The following is a 19,432-nucleotide window of genomic DNA, read 5'->3' as shown; positions in this document are numbered from 1 at the left end:
TTTTAAACAAGTGCACACCTATAGTTACCAATAATGCATATAGCATTTCCATTTATTTGAAAGCAGGATAAAAGAGCATTGTAGATTGTAGATTGCTCACGGGCATAGGTGATGCGTCCAGGGATCGAACCTGGGACTTTCCATGTATAGCCAGGCGCCTTAGACCACTCGGCCACAGCACCTCATATAATACTAGGGCTTCTTTAGGTCAGTGCCCCCTCTCTTGACAACCGAAATATGCACCTGTGTAGTGAAACAGTCCTTGCGGGAGAAGGGAACATTCAATTATACACCAACTTGGGGGAAAGTATATAACTTCATTATACTGAGAGAAAATTAGTCCAGTGGGACAAACCTCTTTTTTCATCACAGAATTAGTGTATAGAGTATTCTGGATGAACAAACAATATTTCCAAGGGGTTGTGTTGTGAAAATGTCTTTCTGGTCAGTACAAGAAGGGGATTGGTTACTTAGAGTGGGTAACATAATCTTAAATATTCACTAAAAGGAATATTAGGATGCATGTTACGTGATGAGGAGGAGGAGGATATGAGGATGGTGATGGTGATGATGATGATGATGATGATGATGAAGATTATGATGGTGATGATGGTGGTGATGATTATAGAGATTATGATGATGATGGAAATGGTGGTGAAGATGATGATGATGAAGATGGTGATGATAATAAAGATGATGATGGTAAGGATGATGATGATGGTGGTGATGATGAAGATGATGAAGATGGTAATAGTGATGATGATGAAAATGATGATGGTGAGGATGATGAAGATGGTGGTGATGATGATAATGATGATGAAGATTATGATGGTGATGATGGTGGTGATGATGATGATGATGATGGAGATTATGATGGTGATGATGGTGATGATGATGAAGATGAAGATGATGGTGAGGATGGTGATGAAGAAGATGATGATGATGATGGTGATGGTGATGTTGATAATGGTGATGAAGATGATGATGGTGTGATGGTGATTATGATGTTGATGCTGATAATGATGGTGTTGATGATGATGATGAAGATGATGGTGAGGATGAGGATGGTGATGGTGATGATGAAGATTATGATGATGATGATGGTGATGTTGATAATGGTGATGAAGATGATTATGGTGTGATGGTGATTATGATGATGATGATGATGGTGGTGACGAGGATGATGATGATGATGACGGTGATGGTGTTGGTGATGATTATGGTGATAATGATGTGATGATGTAATGCTTATGATACGGATGATGATGGTGGTGGTGATAATGATGATGGTAATGATGATAACAATAAGGATGAGGAAAGTGCATGAGCAAAAGGAATAGAAAATAATGATACCTGTACATTGTCAATGAACAAAGTGCATGTAGGAACAGAGAACACGGAGATATGAATTGAAAGGAAGAAACATATGGAATGTGAGACGAAAGTAAAGAAAGATAGATAACAAAGTTGGATAATAGTTTTCCCTTTTTTTATTTCATTTTTTTCATTCCATTTATTTCATTTCCAACAAATTACAAATCAGGACAATACAGTTTGATCAAAATAATTATGAATTCAATTCAATAACAAAATATGCATCATCATGTATCACATGAAATAACTAAACATCATTATTAATCACAATCATTGTATGACAATGAAATAAAGCTCTTATATTTTGTGAAAATGGAGGGACCCACTGTCCAAAGCAATGGCTTGTATTTTATTGGCCCCTCAAAGTAATTCAATATCTTTATTATTCATATTATCTCATAAGATAAATATATCAGAAAGTGAGTAATGATCTCTAATCACAGGCAGATGTTTGTATGAGGCCTCCTTTTTCCATAAGAGGAAATTAATGCAGCAGTTTTATACTAATGGAGATAAATTGGAATTGGGGAAAAAGTAAGAATTTATCATGATGAAAGCTGATGGGATTCTGTGACCCAAAACAGATTTGTTGTCAAAAGGATGCTAGCACGGTTTCTAACATATTTAGAAATAAAATGATAGGCCCATACTGTGAAGTCTGGTTTAACTTACCCCTTTCATAAACCTATCTTCCAATTAGCCGCCTAACAGTAATGCGGATAATTCAATAAAAATTGCGTTCATAAACTCTGAAAATAATCAGCACTATTTTTACGAGCGCCCGTCCTGAAAAAGGAGGATAATCGTCATGGCAACCCCACACACCCCCTCCGATGCAGTTGCATAGGAAAAGGGTGACCTTGTGACCGCTCCATGGCAATTATCCGCATTACTTTCGAAATGCGTTCATAAAGTCAAAATCTGGTCCCGATGCTGCTATTATGCGGATAATTGCAGCATCAAAATAATGCAGATAACTCTGGTCCTCCTCCGATTTTACGACCAAATTATGCTGCTATTAGCCGCATAATTGGGTTTATGAAAGGGGTATTATAGGCTAGGTGTTGTATGGTGTAAATTGAGGACCACATTAGTCATTTCACTTTAGTGTTAAATCAACAGTGTTAGTTTAACACCCCAATTTTAATAGTGTTTTGGCTGTGGTCTAGTTTAAGGGTCATTTCTTAAAACCCTTTTTAAAAGCACAATATACATGCCCTCCTTGGATTTATGACTACCCTATCCTAAACCTTACCCTAACCTAAAATAAAAACGGGTTTCTATTGCAAAGCTAAGCCTATCCCTTACCCTATATCTCAGGCCGTGTTTATGCTTCCATTTTTCAGGCCAGAATCAGCGTTTCCAAACGTGATTAGTGCAAAACACGGTTGCGTCCATGCTTACTTTCATATAAACGCTGTTTCAAAACGCTGATCGTAAACTCACAAAAAGGTGCGTTTGTAAACATCGTTTGACCAGAATCAGGCTTTCTGGGGAAGCATAAACACAACCGCGATCGTAAACGTGTTTAAATGACGTCATTTGGTACCTGCTTCCGGTGAGATGAAAATCCGCGGGCAAATACAGTTGTATTGCTCCATGTTATCTCTACGTAATAACAACAATGGGAAAAAAAAAACTTTCGAAAAAAGGCGCGCCGAATTTGACCTTGCTTTACGATGCGAAGCCAGCTGGAGATCATGATTTGCTCTGAAAAGTAAAGCATAAAAAACACTCCCAGAACCATGTTTACGATCGGCGTTTTGAATCGACGTTTGAAATCGCTGATTCTGTCCTCGCAATGGAAGCATAAACACACCCTTAGACGAAATAAAGCCAGGAGCAATTGTCACAGGAGCAAATGTTGTGTCACTGGTTGAAACATGAACTGATCGATTGTATTGTTAAAAATTCCAGATTCATTATGCTGGCAAATCAAAAAGCTTGTATGTTCATATTTCAACCAACTTTAGGTTAGTTAAAACATTTCTGAGAGGGGGAAGGGGGGGGGTCAATGACAATGAAATTTTCTGCCATTTATACCACTGAGCCACCATGCCTGCCTCATGAATGGGAAGTCGTGGATTCAATCTACGACCAAAGACTTATAAAGATGAGACCTTCTGCCTTCTTACTTGGCATTCAGCATTTAGATTGAAGAAGGGTAATAATAAGATATGCAGGGCCAGCTGGTAGAATAGTTTACTAACTGAAGTGGCTACCCTGGGTAAATAAAACATTATTATTTTTTCTAATTGTACAATGATATAGACGTGATCCACATTGCTGTTTCCACACCCCCATAATGCATTGTGAAGTCACTGAGATGGGAAGTGACTCTACAGCTCAAGTAAGATGATAGTTTGTCCCCCGCGACGCACCCCTCATCCAAGTATAATCACCCTCGCCATCCCTCCCTAAATTACCTGCTAATAGAATGTGAGTAAACACTTGTTGCGCAAATCAATACCTTTTCATAATCACATTAAATCAGGATTGAGCGGTAATCGGTCATGGATGGCGCGCCCGGGGAAGTGACAGGCAAGGCCGTCGCAGACGCAGCGAAAGATCGTGCTCAGGAATCCTGCATGCTGATTCCTGTACAAGAGTCAACACCGCTAAACAACTTGTTGATTTAGATTGGGGAAGGACGGGGGTAGGAATTCAAGCTTGGATTGAGTTGCTGTCTAGTTTACATCGTTTTTCTGTCTTGTCATTTCTTCATCAGTATGCCAGGTCACTTTGATAAATGCATAAAAATTCTTGTTCTTTGATTACAATTTAATGTGCTTTCTTGATATCTGCTCAATCACAAATCATTTGTCAGATTTCTTGTGAATTTTTTTGTACATGCTGATTCCTCTTAGAGAGCATACAGCGCTGAACAACTTGTTGATTTAGATTGGCGCCGGACAGGGGTAGGAATTCAAACTTGGATTGAGTTGCTTTCTCTCTTACATCTTTTATCTTTGTGTTTTTTTCATCTCAAATTACAATAATGTTTTGCATCCTAGTTTGTCTCCTTCATCACATATCCATATTTTTTCAGATTGGTTTATTATCCATTTCTTTCTTTATATTTCATCTTCTCATGAGCCCTTTTTTCTGGCTTTTCTTTATTTTCTTTGAAATATTATACATTTTAATGCCTAATTGTTGTCTATTAATACTCTTAATAATCATTTCGAGGCAATAGCATTTGCTTATACCCCTTTTGATCAGTCAATCTTTTTATACTAATACTCTCTTATTTTGCCATTCTATTTACCCCTTTTATTTCTATATCTTCTCTTATATTTTCTTCCTTTCTTTGTCATCAGGGGGGTGTTTCACAAAGATTTAAGTATGACTTTAGTCGCGCTTAAATGTAGACGCGTACAAGATATGCAACGCGCGATCTTATTGATAGATACACATTAGTGCGCATCCTCTTGAGACGATCTGACCAATGCGGTCAAGCCTTTCATACTGTACGCAACCCGACATTTAAGTGCGACTCTAAGTCATACTTAAATCTTTGTGAAACACCCCCCCCTCTTTTTCTTCTTCCTATCTTTTACTTCTTTTTCTTCTTCTCTCTCTTCGCCTTCTCTTTCTTTCTTTCTTTCTTTCTTTCTTTCTTTCTTTCTTTCTTTCTTTCTTTCTTTCTTTCTTTCTTTCTTTCTTTCTTTCTCTCTCTCTCTCTCTCTCTCTCTCTCTCTCTCTGTCTGTCTGTCTGTCTGTCTGTCTGTCTGTCTGTCTGTCTGTCTGTCTGTCCGTCCGTCCGTCCGTCCGTCCGTCCGTCCGTCCGTCCGTCCGTCTTTCTTCACCATTTAGATTCATCCTCCTTAATCAAGTTTTTTCTGTATCAAGTTTTCTCTGTCATCTGATTATCTGTAACCTGTTTTTCTTCCTCCATTCCATTCTTTACCTTCTTTCTCTTTTCAGCATTTTGTTCCATCCTCCTCAATCAAGCGTCCGTTAACTTTATCTCCATCCCAAACCGCTCTCATCTCCCTTTCCCCTCACCTGACTCACGACAAACCGCTGTCTCCCTCGCATCTTTATTAAACCGATCGTGCCTCCACATCGACAATCCTATCCGTCTCGTCATTGGACTTGCAAAAACTGTTTGTCTTTCCTCTCAATTCTTGCCAAAGAAAGTCACCAATTTAGTGATGCGTTTTGGCCGACCGCATCCCCAGTACCGTGCGATCAGGTTACTTGAATCTTGGTGAAAGGAAGATTAAGATTAGGAAGTTAGGAGTAGTAATGGATACGCGAGTGGTCAGTAATAATGAAGCCTGCTCAAGCACGGTATTGCATTCTGAAACAGGAATATAAACCCATTGAATACTGCATTCTGCAAATCCCATAAGCTTTGCACAGAGATGACCCGGTTTCATAAGGAAAAGTGTTAACAGACCGACAAAAATATAGGAAGAAACAAGGGGGAAAACCCCTTTTTAAAAGATTTGATTTTGGGTGTGAAATATGTAACATTTTCTGACTTTAACTGTGTTGGATTCTGGAAGTGGGTGGTTCTTGTCTAAAGCTCATGGGAATTGCAGAATTTGGTAGTTATAAAGTGGAATCCAGCCTTGGCCATAAAAAGTTGTGTTGGGAAGGAGAAAAATAAATTAAACAGAATGGTGAAAGTTTGAAAGGAATCGGAAAAGCAATAAGAAAGTTATAGATTGAGTAGAAGAAATAACCAGTTGTCTCACGATGTAGCAAACGTAGTAGGAAAGCGACGTTTCGTCTGCAAGCTGCTAGACTTCGTCAGGCAATGAGCAAAGACGCTGCTGCGCACGGGTTATATAGCGTCGGGAGCTATTGTCTGGCTCCACTCGGGCGTGAGCCGCGCTGTGATTGGCCGGAGCCGCTGGCCAATCAGGGTCCGCGCTGGTGCTTGGTGCCCGCTCGGGCGTGCACCGCGCGCTGTGATTGGCCGATGCAGCCGGCCAATCAGCGTCCGCGCTGGTGTCAGGCACCCGCTGGTGCGGGCGCCGCGCGCTGTGAACTGTGGATGCAGTATGCCGTCGGATGGTAGGTAACCATTCATCAGGGATCTCAATGCCGCTGTCCCTGTTGATATTGCTCGGATGCAAACGGATCTGGATCGCTTCCTTAATGCGCCGCGTATACCAATGCTTATCATTAGCGATGCAGCTGACCTCATCCCAGTTAGGTAGATGATCGGAGTCCCAAGCATGTTCTGCAACAGCAGAGCTATCGGTGCGCCTAAGCCGAACATCACGGCGATGTTCCTTCATGCGTTCCCCCACAGGTCTACCAGTCTCACCGATGTAGACTTTGTCGCAGGTCGAGCAAGGGATCTTATAAACAACCCCATCGCGTCTGTCGGGGATCGGGCGGTCTTTCGGACGGACCAGCTGGCTGCGGATGCTATCGGACTTAAATATAACTCGGATGCCATGCCTCTCCAAGCGCCGGCGGAGAAGATGCGCGATACCATCAACAAACGGGATTACTATAGCGGATTTAAATTGCGCAAGCTGTTCGGACGGGGCGCTCTTCTTCTTAGCGACGCGGTTAACGAAAGAGCGCGGGTAACCGTTAGAAATAAGAGCCGAGGTGATGTGTTGCTTCTCTGTAGCTGTGCAATGGGGCTTAGTAACGCTTTGTTTTGCAATCTACGTATTTCATGTTTGCCGGCAATTTCTACGAACAGCAAGAAGGGGCAGCCATGGGCAGCCCTGTTTCCGCGGTGATCGCTAACCTGTTCATGGAAGCTTTTGAGGAACGTGCGCTGAGTAGTTGCCCGCCCGACTGCGCCCCTAGAGTTTGGAAACGATACGTAGATGACACGTTTATCATCACGCATAGATCCGCCGCCGATGACCTTTTGAGCCACATGAATTCGCAGCAGCCCTCCATCCGTTTTACCATGGAGATGGAGTGCAACGAGCGCATTGCCTTTCTAGACACTTTGGTGCACCGTGACACCAGCGGCCGACTGTACACCACCGTATACAGGAAGCCCACACACACCGATCAGTACATTGCCTATGATTCGCATCACCCGAAGTCCGTTAAGCGCGGGGTAGTGAAATGTCTTTACGACAGAGCTTCACGCATCGTTACTAAGCCCCATTGCACAGCTACAGAGAAGCAACACATCACCTCGGCTCTTATTTCTAACGGTTACCCGCGCTCTTTCGTTAACCGCGTCGCTAAGAAGAAGAGCGCCCCGTCCGAACAGCTTGCGCAATTTAAATCCGCTATAGTAATCCCGTTTGTTGATGGTATCGCGCATCTTCTCCGCCGGCGCTTGGAGAGGCATGGCATCCGAGTTATATTTAAGTCCGATAGCATCCGCAGCCAGCTGGTCCGTCCGAAAGACCGCCCGATCCCCGACAGACGCGATGGGGTTGTTTATAAGATCCCTTGCTCGACCTGCGACAAAGTCTACATCGGTGAGACTGGTAGACCTGTGGGGGAACGCATGAAGGAACATCGCCGTGATGTTCGGCTTAGGCGCACCGATAGCTCTGCTGTTGCAGAACATGCTTGGGACTCCGATCATCTACCTAACTGGGATGAGGTCAGCTGCATCGCTAATGATAAGCATTGGTATACGCGGCGCATTAAGGAAGCGATCCAGATCCGTTTGCATCCGAGCAATATCAACAGGGACAGCGGCATTGAGATCCCTGATGAATGGTTACCTACCATCCGACGGCATACTGCATCCACAGTTCACAGCGCGCGGCGCCCGCACCAGCGGGTGCCTGACACCAGCGCGGACGCTGATTGGCCGGCTGCATCGGCCAATCACAGCGCGCGGTGCACGCCCGAGCGGGCACCAAGCACCAGCGCGGACCCTGATTGGCCAGCGGCTCCGGCCAATCACAGCGCGGCTCACGCCCGAGTGGAGCCAGACAATAGCTCCCGACGCTATATAACCCGTGCGCAGCAGCGTCTTTGCTCATTGCCTGACGAAGTCTAGCAGCTTGCAGACGAAACGTCGCTTTCCTACTACGTTTGCTACATCGTGAGACAACTGGTTATTTCTTCTACTCAATCCTTCACCACGATGAACCTCTTCCACATCAAAAAAGTTATTGCTGCTTTAAAATTGAGATCACTAATACTATGTGGATTTCAAATTGGCAACTGGGTAAGTAAATTATGACAAGGGGCAAGGACTACTTTCCCATAGGCCATGTACTTAATTATCAGGGATTTGTGGTTTTATCCTAAGTACCCATTGCCCTGGGCAGTTATTTAAACATAACCCAGGTAGTATATTATTTTATGTCCTCATGAAAGAAAAATGAAATTTGAAATAGAATTTTTGGTAAAAATGACATTTTAGCTATTATATGTACTGGAGTACATGGAGGAGTAGTCCTTGCCTGTCCATCACTATGACATCTCATATGCGGCCAATTTGAAGTCCCCATGGTATAGTGATTACCAATATTTACAACATTTAAAATTTCATAACTTTCTTGTTTGTCCAATGAACTTTTACCTATCAACTTGTCTGATATTTCTTTTTCTTAATAAATACAAGTTTTTATTTGGGTTGGATTCTCCTTTAATACCCATTGTACATTGAAATAAAATGTGCCTGTGTGAAGCTTACATGAGAATCGCAGAATTCAGTAGTCAACAGGTCTATGAAATTTTACATAGGATATGAATAAGGACAGCCCCAAACCATCTTTTGGCCGAATTGAGTTTAACATGGTATATTGTTGCTTTAACAGACCTGAACCCATCTTGTGTTCAATTTTTTTTATATCCCGGAATTCCGTCCAAAAAGCCATTGAAAAACTGACTAATATCCTCATTGGACATGCACAGAAATCACCCAATATTTCTTGATTTACTTGAATTTGGACTTTGGTTGTCTTATATCCATGTATTCAATTGAAGTAGAAACTATAGGGTAAGAAACGTTCCGAGTATAACATTACATGTGGATATCTGAAATAAAGATGTATCCTTTTAGGAAGAGTTTGAATTATGCATGACTTACAGTGGGAGCCATCCAATAGGGCCACTGAAACTTTTAAATATAGGGGGGTGGGCAAGTGGAGGGATACTTCTTATTCTTTATTTTTTGGGGGCAAGGGCTGATTATCTAAAAGAGTTTTCTTCACTATTCAAAATTTGGAAGGTAAAGGGAGGGGGGCAATGTTCCCATGCACCCCCCCTTGGTGCTGCTCCTGCCGGCACCTTTGAATGTTTTTCACACCTACAGGGTGTTTTACAGGTGTTTTTATCATCATCATCATCATCATATATCAGTGATGATAAATGCATAATTATATAGGTACCAACAACTTCATATCTGTATTAGATAGTAAATGCATGGTGGCTCAGCGGTAGAGCGTCCTCCTCATGAACGGGAGGTCGTGGGTTCGACCCTCGGCCGAGTCATACCAAAGACTTATAAAAATGGGACCTTCTGCCTTCTTGCTAGGCGCTCAGCATTTAGATTAGAGAAGGGTAATGATAACATGTTATGTTATGCAGGGCCCGCTGGTAGAGCAGTTTCCTAACTGAAGTGGCTACCCTGGGTAAATAAAACATTATTATTATTATTATGCCACACTAATGAAATGATGCATCACATTCTGTCCACACGGCATCAGATTTGATTCATACTGACACCACCTCGGCCCCAAATCTTTATTATCAGTCAAAGTAACTCTGATTCAAAATAAGTTAGAAATTAGCCTTTCCGCTGCAACCGATAGATGGCGCACCGTATTGTGAATCCACCAAATTATCAAGCCTTTGTTATGATTCAGCCAGGGATTGAACCTATGACCTCCTATTCAAAAGGCAGGTGCTCAACCACATGAGCTTACATGCTGGTATAAATGACAGATAAAAGATGAATCTTGTAGAGAAAGTAAGTGCATTAATAAGATTTTCAATGTCCAACTATTTTGACATGTTTATGTCTCCATTACCTTAGAACTGGGACAGTAGGCAATTTCAAAAGATATTTTGTTCACCTTTTCTGCCCCAAGGGAAAAATACATTATTTATAAAATTTGTATTTGTAATTGTATTTTGTTATTACTTTTGCAGAAAAACAGCACTTTTAATAAAACTATTAATAACGATACTTCTTTTACTAATAATAATGATACTGTTGATGATAATACTAATAATGATAATTATAACAGTATTGATAATACTAATTATACTTTTGGTGATAATACTAATGATATTTCTAACAGTATAATAACAATATTTATAATAATAAAATACTGATGCTGTTGATGATATACTAATAATGATAATCATAACAGGAATGATAACAATGATGATAATGATGATGATAATAATAACATCAGCAACAACAAGAGTGGTAATAAATTGGGATGATATTAATATGCTGGGTGATATTGGTATATGGAATAGTGTATATATGAATGTTGGGAGTAAACAAGAACGGCAAATCTTAGCAAGGCGACTGTTGAATTGTCTAGCTTTGGGTTACAGGTGGTTTCTCGGTTTGATAAAGGGAAGTGACTAAGCAAGGATTTCCTATCAAGTTGAGATCTATTCTCTGCTTCAGGATGTGTCCGAGGGTGTGTTCAGGTTTGCCGTACGATCGACGGCAGGATGTACGATTGGAAACGCTCACCAGGGGGTGTTCACTCCTCGATGTATGCAAAGCATCCAAGAACACAGAAAATGTATTGAAAATGCCTGTCAAATGACAAAGAACAGCTGGGAGGTCTTTGTCAAAATATGAATGGGAACAGCAGCTTTGTCCTAAGTTTCAGAGCTGATGAAAAGTTATGTGTAATAATAAAACAATAATAATGTAGGATTTGTATAGCGCACATATCCACCTTGCTAGGTGCTCAAGGTGCTCCTATATTACCCCGGCTAAGCTAGTCTACCGATTCTGGTGCACACAGCTTTTTGAGGAATTTCTTCCTGCCGGTACCCATTTACCTCACCTGGGTCAAGTGCAGCACACTGTGGATAAATTTCTTGCCGAAGGAAAACACGCAATGGCTAGGATTCGTTGAACCCACGACCCTCTGTTTGAAAGCCGAGAGTTAGAGCCACGAGACCACGACGCACCCACATCCAGTGTCGAGGACGAAACTGCTGCTGTGATTCACCAATTTTCAACAAAGACTTCTTGGTTATTCTTTGTCATGAATGGCAATTGATGATTTATGCATTCGCTATGTTCTTGTACTCACTGTAGGTTGTGGAGCAAAAGCTCCCTTATGTAAATGTTCATTGAAAACGCACTTTACAGAGTACTGAATTAAAGGCGAATTTGTGCTATGTAGCTGGATTTGCAAAGCTACTACTTCAGCATTTTTTAGCATCATTTTGTTATATATTTACGCTGAAAACAAGTTTATAATGACACCAATAATTACATTTAGAAATGATGTTTCATTTTCTTCTAGAAAGGCCAATTGTAAATGCATCTCTTTTTTGAGTTTGTGGCCAGGATTTGATTGATAATGAGAATAGACGCGACTGTGTTTAAACTGCGTAACAAAAACTGATTTTGGAAAAAATGGTAAGCATTAACGCACCCTAACAGGCGTCTCTAAGAACCCCCCTCTAACTCATCTCTATAGAAATGGAAATAAGGTTAAAGTATTGAAACCCTGTTTTCTTTTGATAGAAGGATTGATGTTGAATGAAGAAGGATTCATAGTCTGCGATAGACATTTCAAGGGCACGGCAGCCACCTTGATGGATCTGCTTAAATTAAAATGATTTGGTTTGATGATGGAATGGTAACGGAAATACATTTGTTTGGCTGAATAGCTAATGAAGGCTGGCTCTGACGTTGATCATTTTTTTGCATTGAAAATCCTTGCTTATTATGAATGATATGCATGTAAACAAGATATATAAAATCTAAAACTAAGCCTGTTGAAATCAGTGACTTTTAAGATAATATAACCTTGACAAAATCGATAGCAGCGTCTTTTGGTGAAATGCACCTCAGCATCTTTCCTTCCTACACTCTCAGATATTTTTAACCAACCAGAAAGTTGGTTAATATGTGAATTGACCAACTATTGGTGAAAAAACCCTTTATTTATTTTGCATGCATTTTTTAAAACCCTTTAACGCACTGATGTTGCAATTTTGCACAATCGTACAATTAAATTCAACAATTGTAATATTTAGTTTTCTCCCCTATCTCTAACTTAGATAAGCTAATAAAAGACAATAGGTCTTGGGTAAACATCTATTAATAATTTATGTAATTGGTGCAATATGGATATCTTGAATTAAAGAAAATAGCATGGAAACAGTTGTCATTATTATCCCCCCCAAATTAATTCAGTGTGTAAAGAGTTAACCAGCCGTTGGTAGGTTTATATTTATACAATACTTTGCAGTGCAGGTTGTCGATATTGGCAACTCACTGTTGTAATTGTTATAGCCCCATCATTGGTGAGCCTTGGGCATTTTGCTATTAAACTTCAACTACACTCTTTGTCAGGGGGGGGGGGGATTTTGTGTGGTTTCTCATTTGCTGTGTGTTATAAATAGTTAGTTTGAAATATACCTTTCGAAACAACTATTCATAATACAGAGAATGAATTACAATGTAGCCTATAATTGTTTTGTTCTATCCTCTGGAATAGAAAGGAACCTTTATTTCAGAATAGCCAACTAGATAATTACTGCCTCACACACAATTAAATCACTGTAAGCATTTTGGGCATTATGAGAAACAGTTGGTGCAAGTGACCTGACAAGAATGTAATTTGCGTGATTCTTTATATGGAGATTTAAGCCTATAATCAGAACACCTTTGTTGTTATCGTAAAATGCCCTGAAACAGTTTTTGAACCTTTATTCTATCCCATTAAAAAAATAATAAATGCACCCATTAACATATTTTTTTGCATAAATAACTTCTGTCTCTTTTTCCCCCTTCCTAACCTACATTTCACCTGTAACAATCAGTCTATAGTGATTACAAATCAATTTCACTGTGAGAAAGTGATTTCAGCAAACTACCAATATACACAGCTATTTTCAAACCTATACGCTACATTTGCAACAATAGCCTTGCCCCCCTCCCTACCCCACCAATGTGAATGTCTACCCCCCTTCCTCAGTCAATTATCATCCCGTCCCCGGGGATTACCAACATAAGTGTTCCAAAAGGAGATTCCTATGTACACCATAGAAAATGGACCCGTTTGTTTTCTGTTCAGAATTTTCCGGCTCGCCGTGGAAGAAAAGAGAATTCTCGGAGAGCACTTCTCCTTCCCTCAGACACCACCTGCGCGGCTGGGCAACGTTTCTTTTCTCCACGGCAACGGCTCGGCGCCAGCTCCTGTGTGCTCACGGCAAATTTTGGTGCAGATTCTTTCTTTTAACCCACTGACTTTGGGGGCTGTGGATCGGTGCGTGTTGTGCACACACCGGTTGTGTGTTCTTGGTCGAGCTGGTTTGATGATGATAGATGAAAATTGGTCAATTAGTCTGTGTTGGCATAACCCATTTGATAGATTCTAGGGATTAAGTGGAAAATGTCATTTCCTTGCCATCGCTGCTCCTGTATACTGGAACACAATGTATTATTGTCCTAATTGGACTACACATATTACAAGTATTATCAAATAAGAGGGTTACGAGTCTTTATTGAAAATTCAGGAGTTTATAGAAATCATGGCCATGAGTGAGAAAATTTCTGTCTGGAGATTAAAAGAAAAAAAAATACTGCAGATGATTAAAGTAAATTCCTATATTCTGGGGATGGGGTGGGGCAGTATTATTCGAATGTGAACGAACAAGAGGGCTTGTATTTCACAAACGAATGTAGGCCCTATTTGATAAAATAAAAATATTCTGTGGAAAAAAATACAATACGAAACCTGCACTTTTCAAATTGTCATTTTTATCTAAAATACAATAAAGAACAAATCTTTTTGCATAACAGTATTGTTATAGTTTGCATGCAGTGTAGAGCTACTATTTACGATGAAATGGAGAAGGTTGCTTTATCATCTTATTGTTGTGAGACCTGGGCCCAGATTTACATTATTTTTTTTCTGTACACGAAAAATGAGGGAGAGCCTCATCGTTTAAACATGGGTAATTCCTAGGATTGGCTGTTTTTTTCTTCTTCTTATATTTAAAGGAGTAGCCTAGGGAATCGTTTGTTCTGGAAAAGTAATTGTATGCTATTCTACACATATTTTGTTTTTCAGCATTCAGTTATGAATATACTGCCTAATATTATACCAAAATCAAAACTATTATAAGAAAATACTTTGTATTTCCTTTATCAACAGTTTTGTAGAAGCATACATAGGCATAATTTACTGTTAATTTGTGTCAAATAATAAATAGGGTTTTCCTTAATGCAAGAAATGTAAATACTGTGATTATTTCTTGATTTTATGATTAAAATCCATATTTTATTATCAAAATAAAATGAAATACTCAGGAAATTTGCTTTGCCCAATTGATTGTGGGCCCGGCAGCTGCTGTACGTGCAGCGCCAGATCAACGAGACTCTATGCCCTTAATCGTTGAACGCCAAACAGGGTAGCTGCAACTCCCAGCTTTTATCGTCTTTTGGTCTGACGCGGCCGGGATTTGAACCCCCAACCTCCCAGCTGTGAGACGGACGCTCTACCAACTGAGCCAACCCACCGGTATATGCATAGGTAATTTGGGAGTATTGCAATGATTTGTAAAAGATGCTTTTGAGTTCCTAGTCTTTCATCAGTAATTGACATTATTGAAACCCGAAAATCAAGCAGATGGGAATGAAACTTGATCACTTCATGTTAGACCCTTCTACACCACTCGACCTTGTTCTGCCCCTTGGCACTCCTTGGGCAGGGGAGTAAATCCCAAACCACTCTCATTTTGCCACCCCTCCCCTACATTCCTCAGACAGGGGTAAATCCCTGCCTTTATTCAAACCACCACACTCCCTTCCTATCTGTCTTTCTCCTTTTTTTCTCTCTCTCTTTCCAGTGTATCTCAATCCCTCTCTGGTCCTGCTCCTCCCACATTGAGGCAAGGGCAACTTGCCCTCTCTGTCTCTCTGGTCCCATGCAGCCCTTCCAAGGCAGGGTTAAATCCCAACCGCTCTGATGTTGTCCCCCTAACAATCCTCAGTGAAGGGTAAAGTCCTATCACACACTATTTCTCTCTGGTGTCACCCCCTCACACCAGGGAAGGGTAAACCCTACCACAACTCTCTCTGGTGTTGCCCCTTTACACTCATTAAGGAGGGGTACACCCTACCACCACTCTCTATAGTGTCACCCCCTAACACTCATCAGGCATGGTAGGCAGGTGTAAATCTTACCTTTATTCAAATCACCACCCCTTCACTGTCTCTCTCCCTGGCCCCCCTCACACTCCTTGGTGTAAGTCTGGACCTTTATTCAAACCACCACCCTCCATCCCTCTCTCCCCCTCTTTCTCTGGCCTTGCCCCCCTCACAGTCTCAAGGCAGGGGTAAATCCCTGCCTTTATTCAAACCAAATCATCACCACCATCTCTTCCCCCTCTCGTTCTCTCTTGATCTTTGTCCCCCTCACACTCTTCAGGCAGGGGTAATTCCCTACCACCACTCTCTGTTTCCGCCCCTCTTGCCCTCCAAGGTAGGGGTAAATCCCTACCTTTATTCAGGAAGTCACGAGGACATTGTCCAAGGGAGCACGGCCGACAGTGTTAATCGGCTTATACATGTCTGGTTACAGTCAGCTAGGGACCTACAACTTCCCCCATAGTCATTGTCAATAGCAATTATTATAGGCCTGATAAGTTGATACAGGGTGGGCCATAAAAAAATAGGTGGAAAGTGTTTGATTGTGTATCATATTTCGCACTTAGACTTCAAATTACTTGCGCATGACATGTGATAGGCAAATAGGCCTTTGCTTTCAAAGTTTTCTTTGTGGAGTTGTATTTTCACTGCTTAACAATTCCAAGCTCTGTCAATTTCAACTTTTGTATAGATGGCCATTATGATACATTGATTTTATATATATCTTTATGATTTTATTTGTTTTCAATGACAAAAGTAGACAATTATCATTTTTTCAACATCATTCCCCATAAAAAATAAAATGTACAGCATTATTCTAATTCAACTATAAGTTATACTGGGATTTTTCCCTTTTTTGTAATTACTGAAACATGGATATGATAAAAAATTTCCATATAAATGTATATATACATCATCAATAGAAATGCGGCAGACATGACTACAGTGCAATAAAAGAGACTTATCCTGTATTGCACAAGATAAGTAGGAAAATAACAAAAAGAAAAGTGGATAGGGAAAGAAAAGAGGAGGCAGTTAGCTCAGTTGCTGGAGTAGTGGTCTTGTTATCCTTGGGACCTGGGTTCAAATCCTAGCCAGTGTGCTAGTTCCTTTGGTAAGGTATTCATCCTCATCATCCGGTTCCTTGGAGAGGACCTTAAGCCTTTGTTCCTCTGGTCACTGGCTTGCAAGCATTCACATTTTCTGAGCAGACAGTCAAAGGTACCATCACTAGCCATGTTGTATGCATGAAAAACAGTTGAGACATTGGTAGATCACAGATGATTCAATTTCTTGATACACCTTATAGTGGTTATTAATTTATAAACCTCCATTGTTGAGGGTAAGGATTGGGTTACATGAAAGCGAGAGGACAGAATGATTTGTGAGATCACCAAGTCCCAATATTTGTCACGTTATTTGTCATGATTTAAACACAAAAGTACATTTGCATGGACGGCCCTCTCGTGTAATCTTTCAATGTGACTGGGAACTTGTTAACACAAAGAAATTCAATATTGACTGTGTTTTACTAAAGTTTACATAAAAAAAGTTCAGAAAAAGAGACGTCAGATGTCTTTGAAATTGAACATCTCTTTAGGGGCTGAATAGGTTGGTGATCTCAAGGAATTATTATGGAAGATTTTTAGAAGCAAAGAATCATGCAGGTAAAGAACTTTTTTGTCCGTTGCTCCATGTCCGTGGAATTCTCTACCACTCTGACTTTCTAACAGAGTACCGAAGTGTGATGTCATTAATTTTCACTTTTGCCTTTCAGCGCTTTTTTATGCCATATTTTGAAAGAGCATGATGAAAAAAAACTTACAACCCAAATTTGGTGAGAATCGGTCCATGGGGGCCTGATATATGACCTCATGAATACATAATTAGCTCCATTGAAGTCAGTGTATCATTGACCTGGTTATAAAAGGCCGATAATACATTGACTTCAATATGTACTATTGGGTTAATTATGTATTCATGAGGTCATAGACTAAGGCCCCCAAGGACCGATTCTCACCAAATTTTGGTAGTGGGGTTTTTTCATCATGCTCTTCCAAAATGTGGTATAAAATGGTGAAATACAAAAAAGTTTTTTGTGATGTCATCACTTTGGTACTCTTTTGTAGCAACATTGTGACCTTCAAATCTGAACTAGAACTTACTTTATACATCGACTTTGTGAATAGTGTGTGATATAGTGTAGGAGTCTGCGCCTTTGAATGGTTTTCTGATAAATGGCAAGTGCACAAATGCTGTTCTTTGTCACATTCATCATAAACAATGGGATGTTTGAAAAATTATATTTGGATAATAGCTAATAGTTGTGATAATATGAATGATAAGGATATTAATTGATGATAGTTGTGATGGTGAATATGACAGTAGACACAGTTTGCATGAAACAGTAATTATGGAATTCAATCAATTGACAGAAAATGTTTGTAAGAAATAAACCTAAAGAAATGAAAATAATTAATAAAATCCTACGACTGACTAGTTTCATATTTGATAGAAATGAGTCATGATATTGATAAAACTTATTATTTTATACACTGTAACACTGGGGTGTTAAAACTGACACTTTTTGGTATCCCCAGAGGACACCACCCTGAAGTGTTAAAATTACACCCTACAGACTGAACATAATGCGAAAGAGTGGAAAAGTAACAACCTAGGGTGTTGTAATAACACACATAGGTGTTGAAATAACACAAAATTTAACACCAGAGTAAAATGACTGGTGTCAAATATATGTACATGTGCACTAATCAATTCCAATTTTGCAGTGTATACTATCCAAAAGTTAACACCAGAGTGTAATGACTGGTGTGTTGCTATTTACACCAAACTACACAGTGTTTGTTGTGTAGATTGTGGACTGTGTATAGGCTGAGAATAGTTGGCTCTAAGGGACTAGTTTCATATCTGATAGAGATAAATCCTTTTGAAATACAAATTTGCAGCCAGCTCATGATGAACTATTCCAAATAACCTTTCCACATTTTGATTAAATTATTATTAATCTAATTGTCATTAATATCATTATTAGTAGCAGTATTTATACAACCATTATCATACATGTTACTATAATTATTATCATCATCATCATTATAATGATTATTGTTTTCATTAATGAGAAAGAATTCATGCAGTAAACCTTTAGGCCCAGTTGTTCGTACCATGATTATCAAAATGGACACATTCATTTGGGCTAACATCTCTCGTAGTTCAATTCCAAACACCATCAGGAACAAAAATAGAAATTGAAGCCACCTTCTTGCACGAGTGGCATACCCCTTCACAAACCGGTCAATTTTCTCAGCTGGCATCCAAGATGACGATGACTAGGCAGACACTGCATTTCATTCATCTTCAAGTCTTTCCAGCACACGTTTGGGGATTTCGGAATTAGAATTGGTAAAATCCTTACTTAATTAGCAAGATCTGGAGAAGATGTGTCATTCATGACATGGGCTCTATAATTGTCATAAATGTTGTTGGTCTTGGTAGACTGCTAGTGAAAACACCTGCTGCAAACGAGGGTGGCTCTACAAACAGAATCTCGTTCAGGAAGACGGTGGTTTGGAAAGGTAACTCAAGGTCGTTGGTGGGCATTAGTCATGTGAATTGTGGCATCCATCATTTTAGTGGATATTTATGGGAATTGTATCTGATTCCATCACAAATAGAGAAATGGTTATTTATTTGGCTTCTTGGGCTTGGGTTCAGGTTAAGTGGTTGAATATGGATGCAGGCGGTATGTGAGGAAGGGAGTGATGGAAAGAGATA

General features: G+C 40.1%; 2 protein-coding genes across 2 annotated transcripts; one reads left to right on the top strand and one right to left on the bottom strand.

The window, feature by feature from the left end:
• Positions 1-6,070: 6,070 nt before the first annotated feature.
• On the bottom strand, positions 6,071-6,981 carry LOC121420200. Its single transcript, XM_041614749.1, has 2 exons — positions 6,298-6,981; positions 6,071-6,261 (listed from the first exon to the last, which is right to left on the bottom strand). Exons 1-2 carry the CDS (start codon positions 6,627-6,629, stop codon positions 6,126-6,128), a joined length of 468 nt encoding a protein of 155 aa, XP_041470683.1. The 5' UTR covers positions 6,630-6,981; the 3' UTR covers positions 6,071-6,125.
• Positions 6,982-7,013: 32 nt separating this feature from the next.
• On the top strand, positions 7,014-8,382 carry LOC121420199. Its single transcript, XM_041614748.1, has 2 exons — positions 7,014-8,154; positions 8,191-8,382. The coding sequence occupies exons 1-2, from the start codon at positions 7,022-7,024 to the stop codon at positions 8,324-8,326; spliced, it is 1,269 nt and encodes a 422-aa protein (XP_041470682.1). The 5' UTR covers positions 7,014-7,021; the 3' UTR covers positions 8,327-8,382.
• The last annotated feature ends 11,050 nt before the right edge of the window (positions 8,383-19,432 follow it).

Source organism: Lytechinus variegatus, chromosome 8 (assembly GCF_018143015.1).
Source record: "Lytechinus variegatus isolate NC3 chromosome 8, Lvar_3.0, whole genome shotgun sequence".
Taxonomy (NCBI): Eukaryota; Metazoa; Echinodermata; class Echinoidea; order Temnopleuroida; family Toxopneustidae; genus Lytechinus; species Lytechinus variegatus.
The sequence above is the reverse complement of the archived record's forward strand: the minus strand, read 5'-3'. Positions and strand labels throughout refer to the sequence as shown.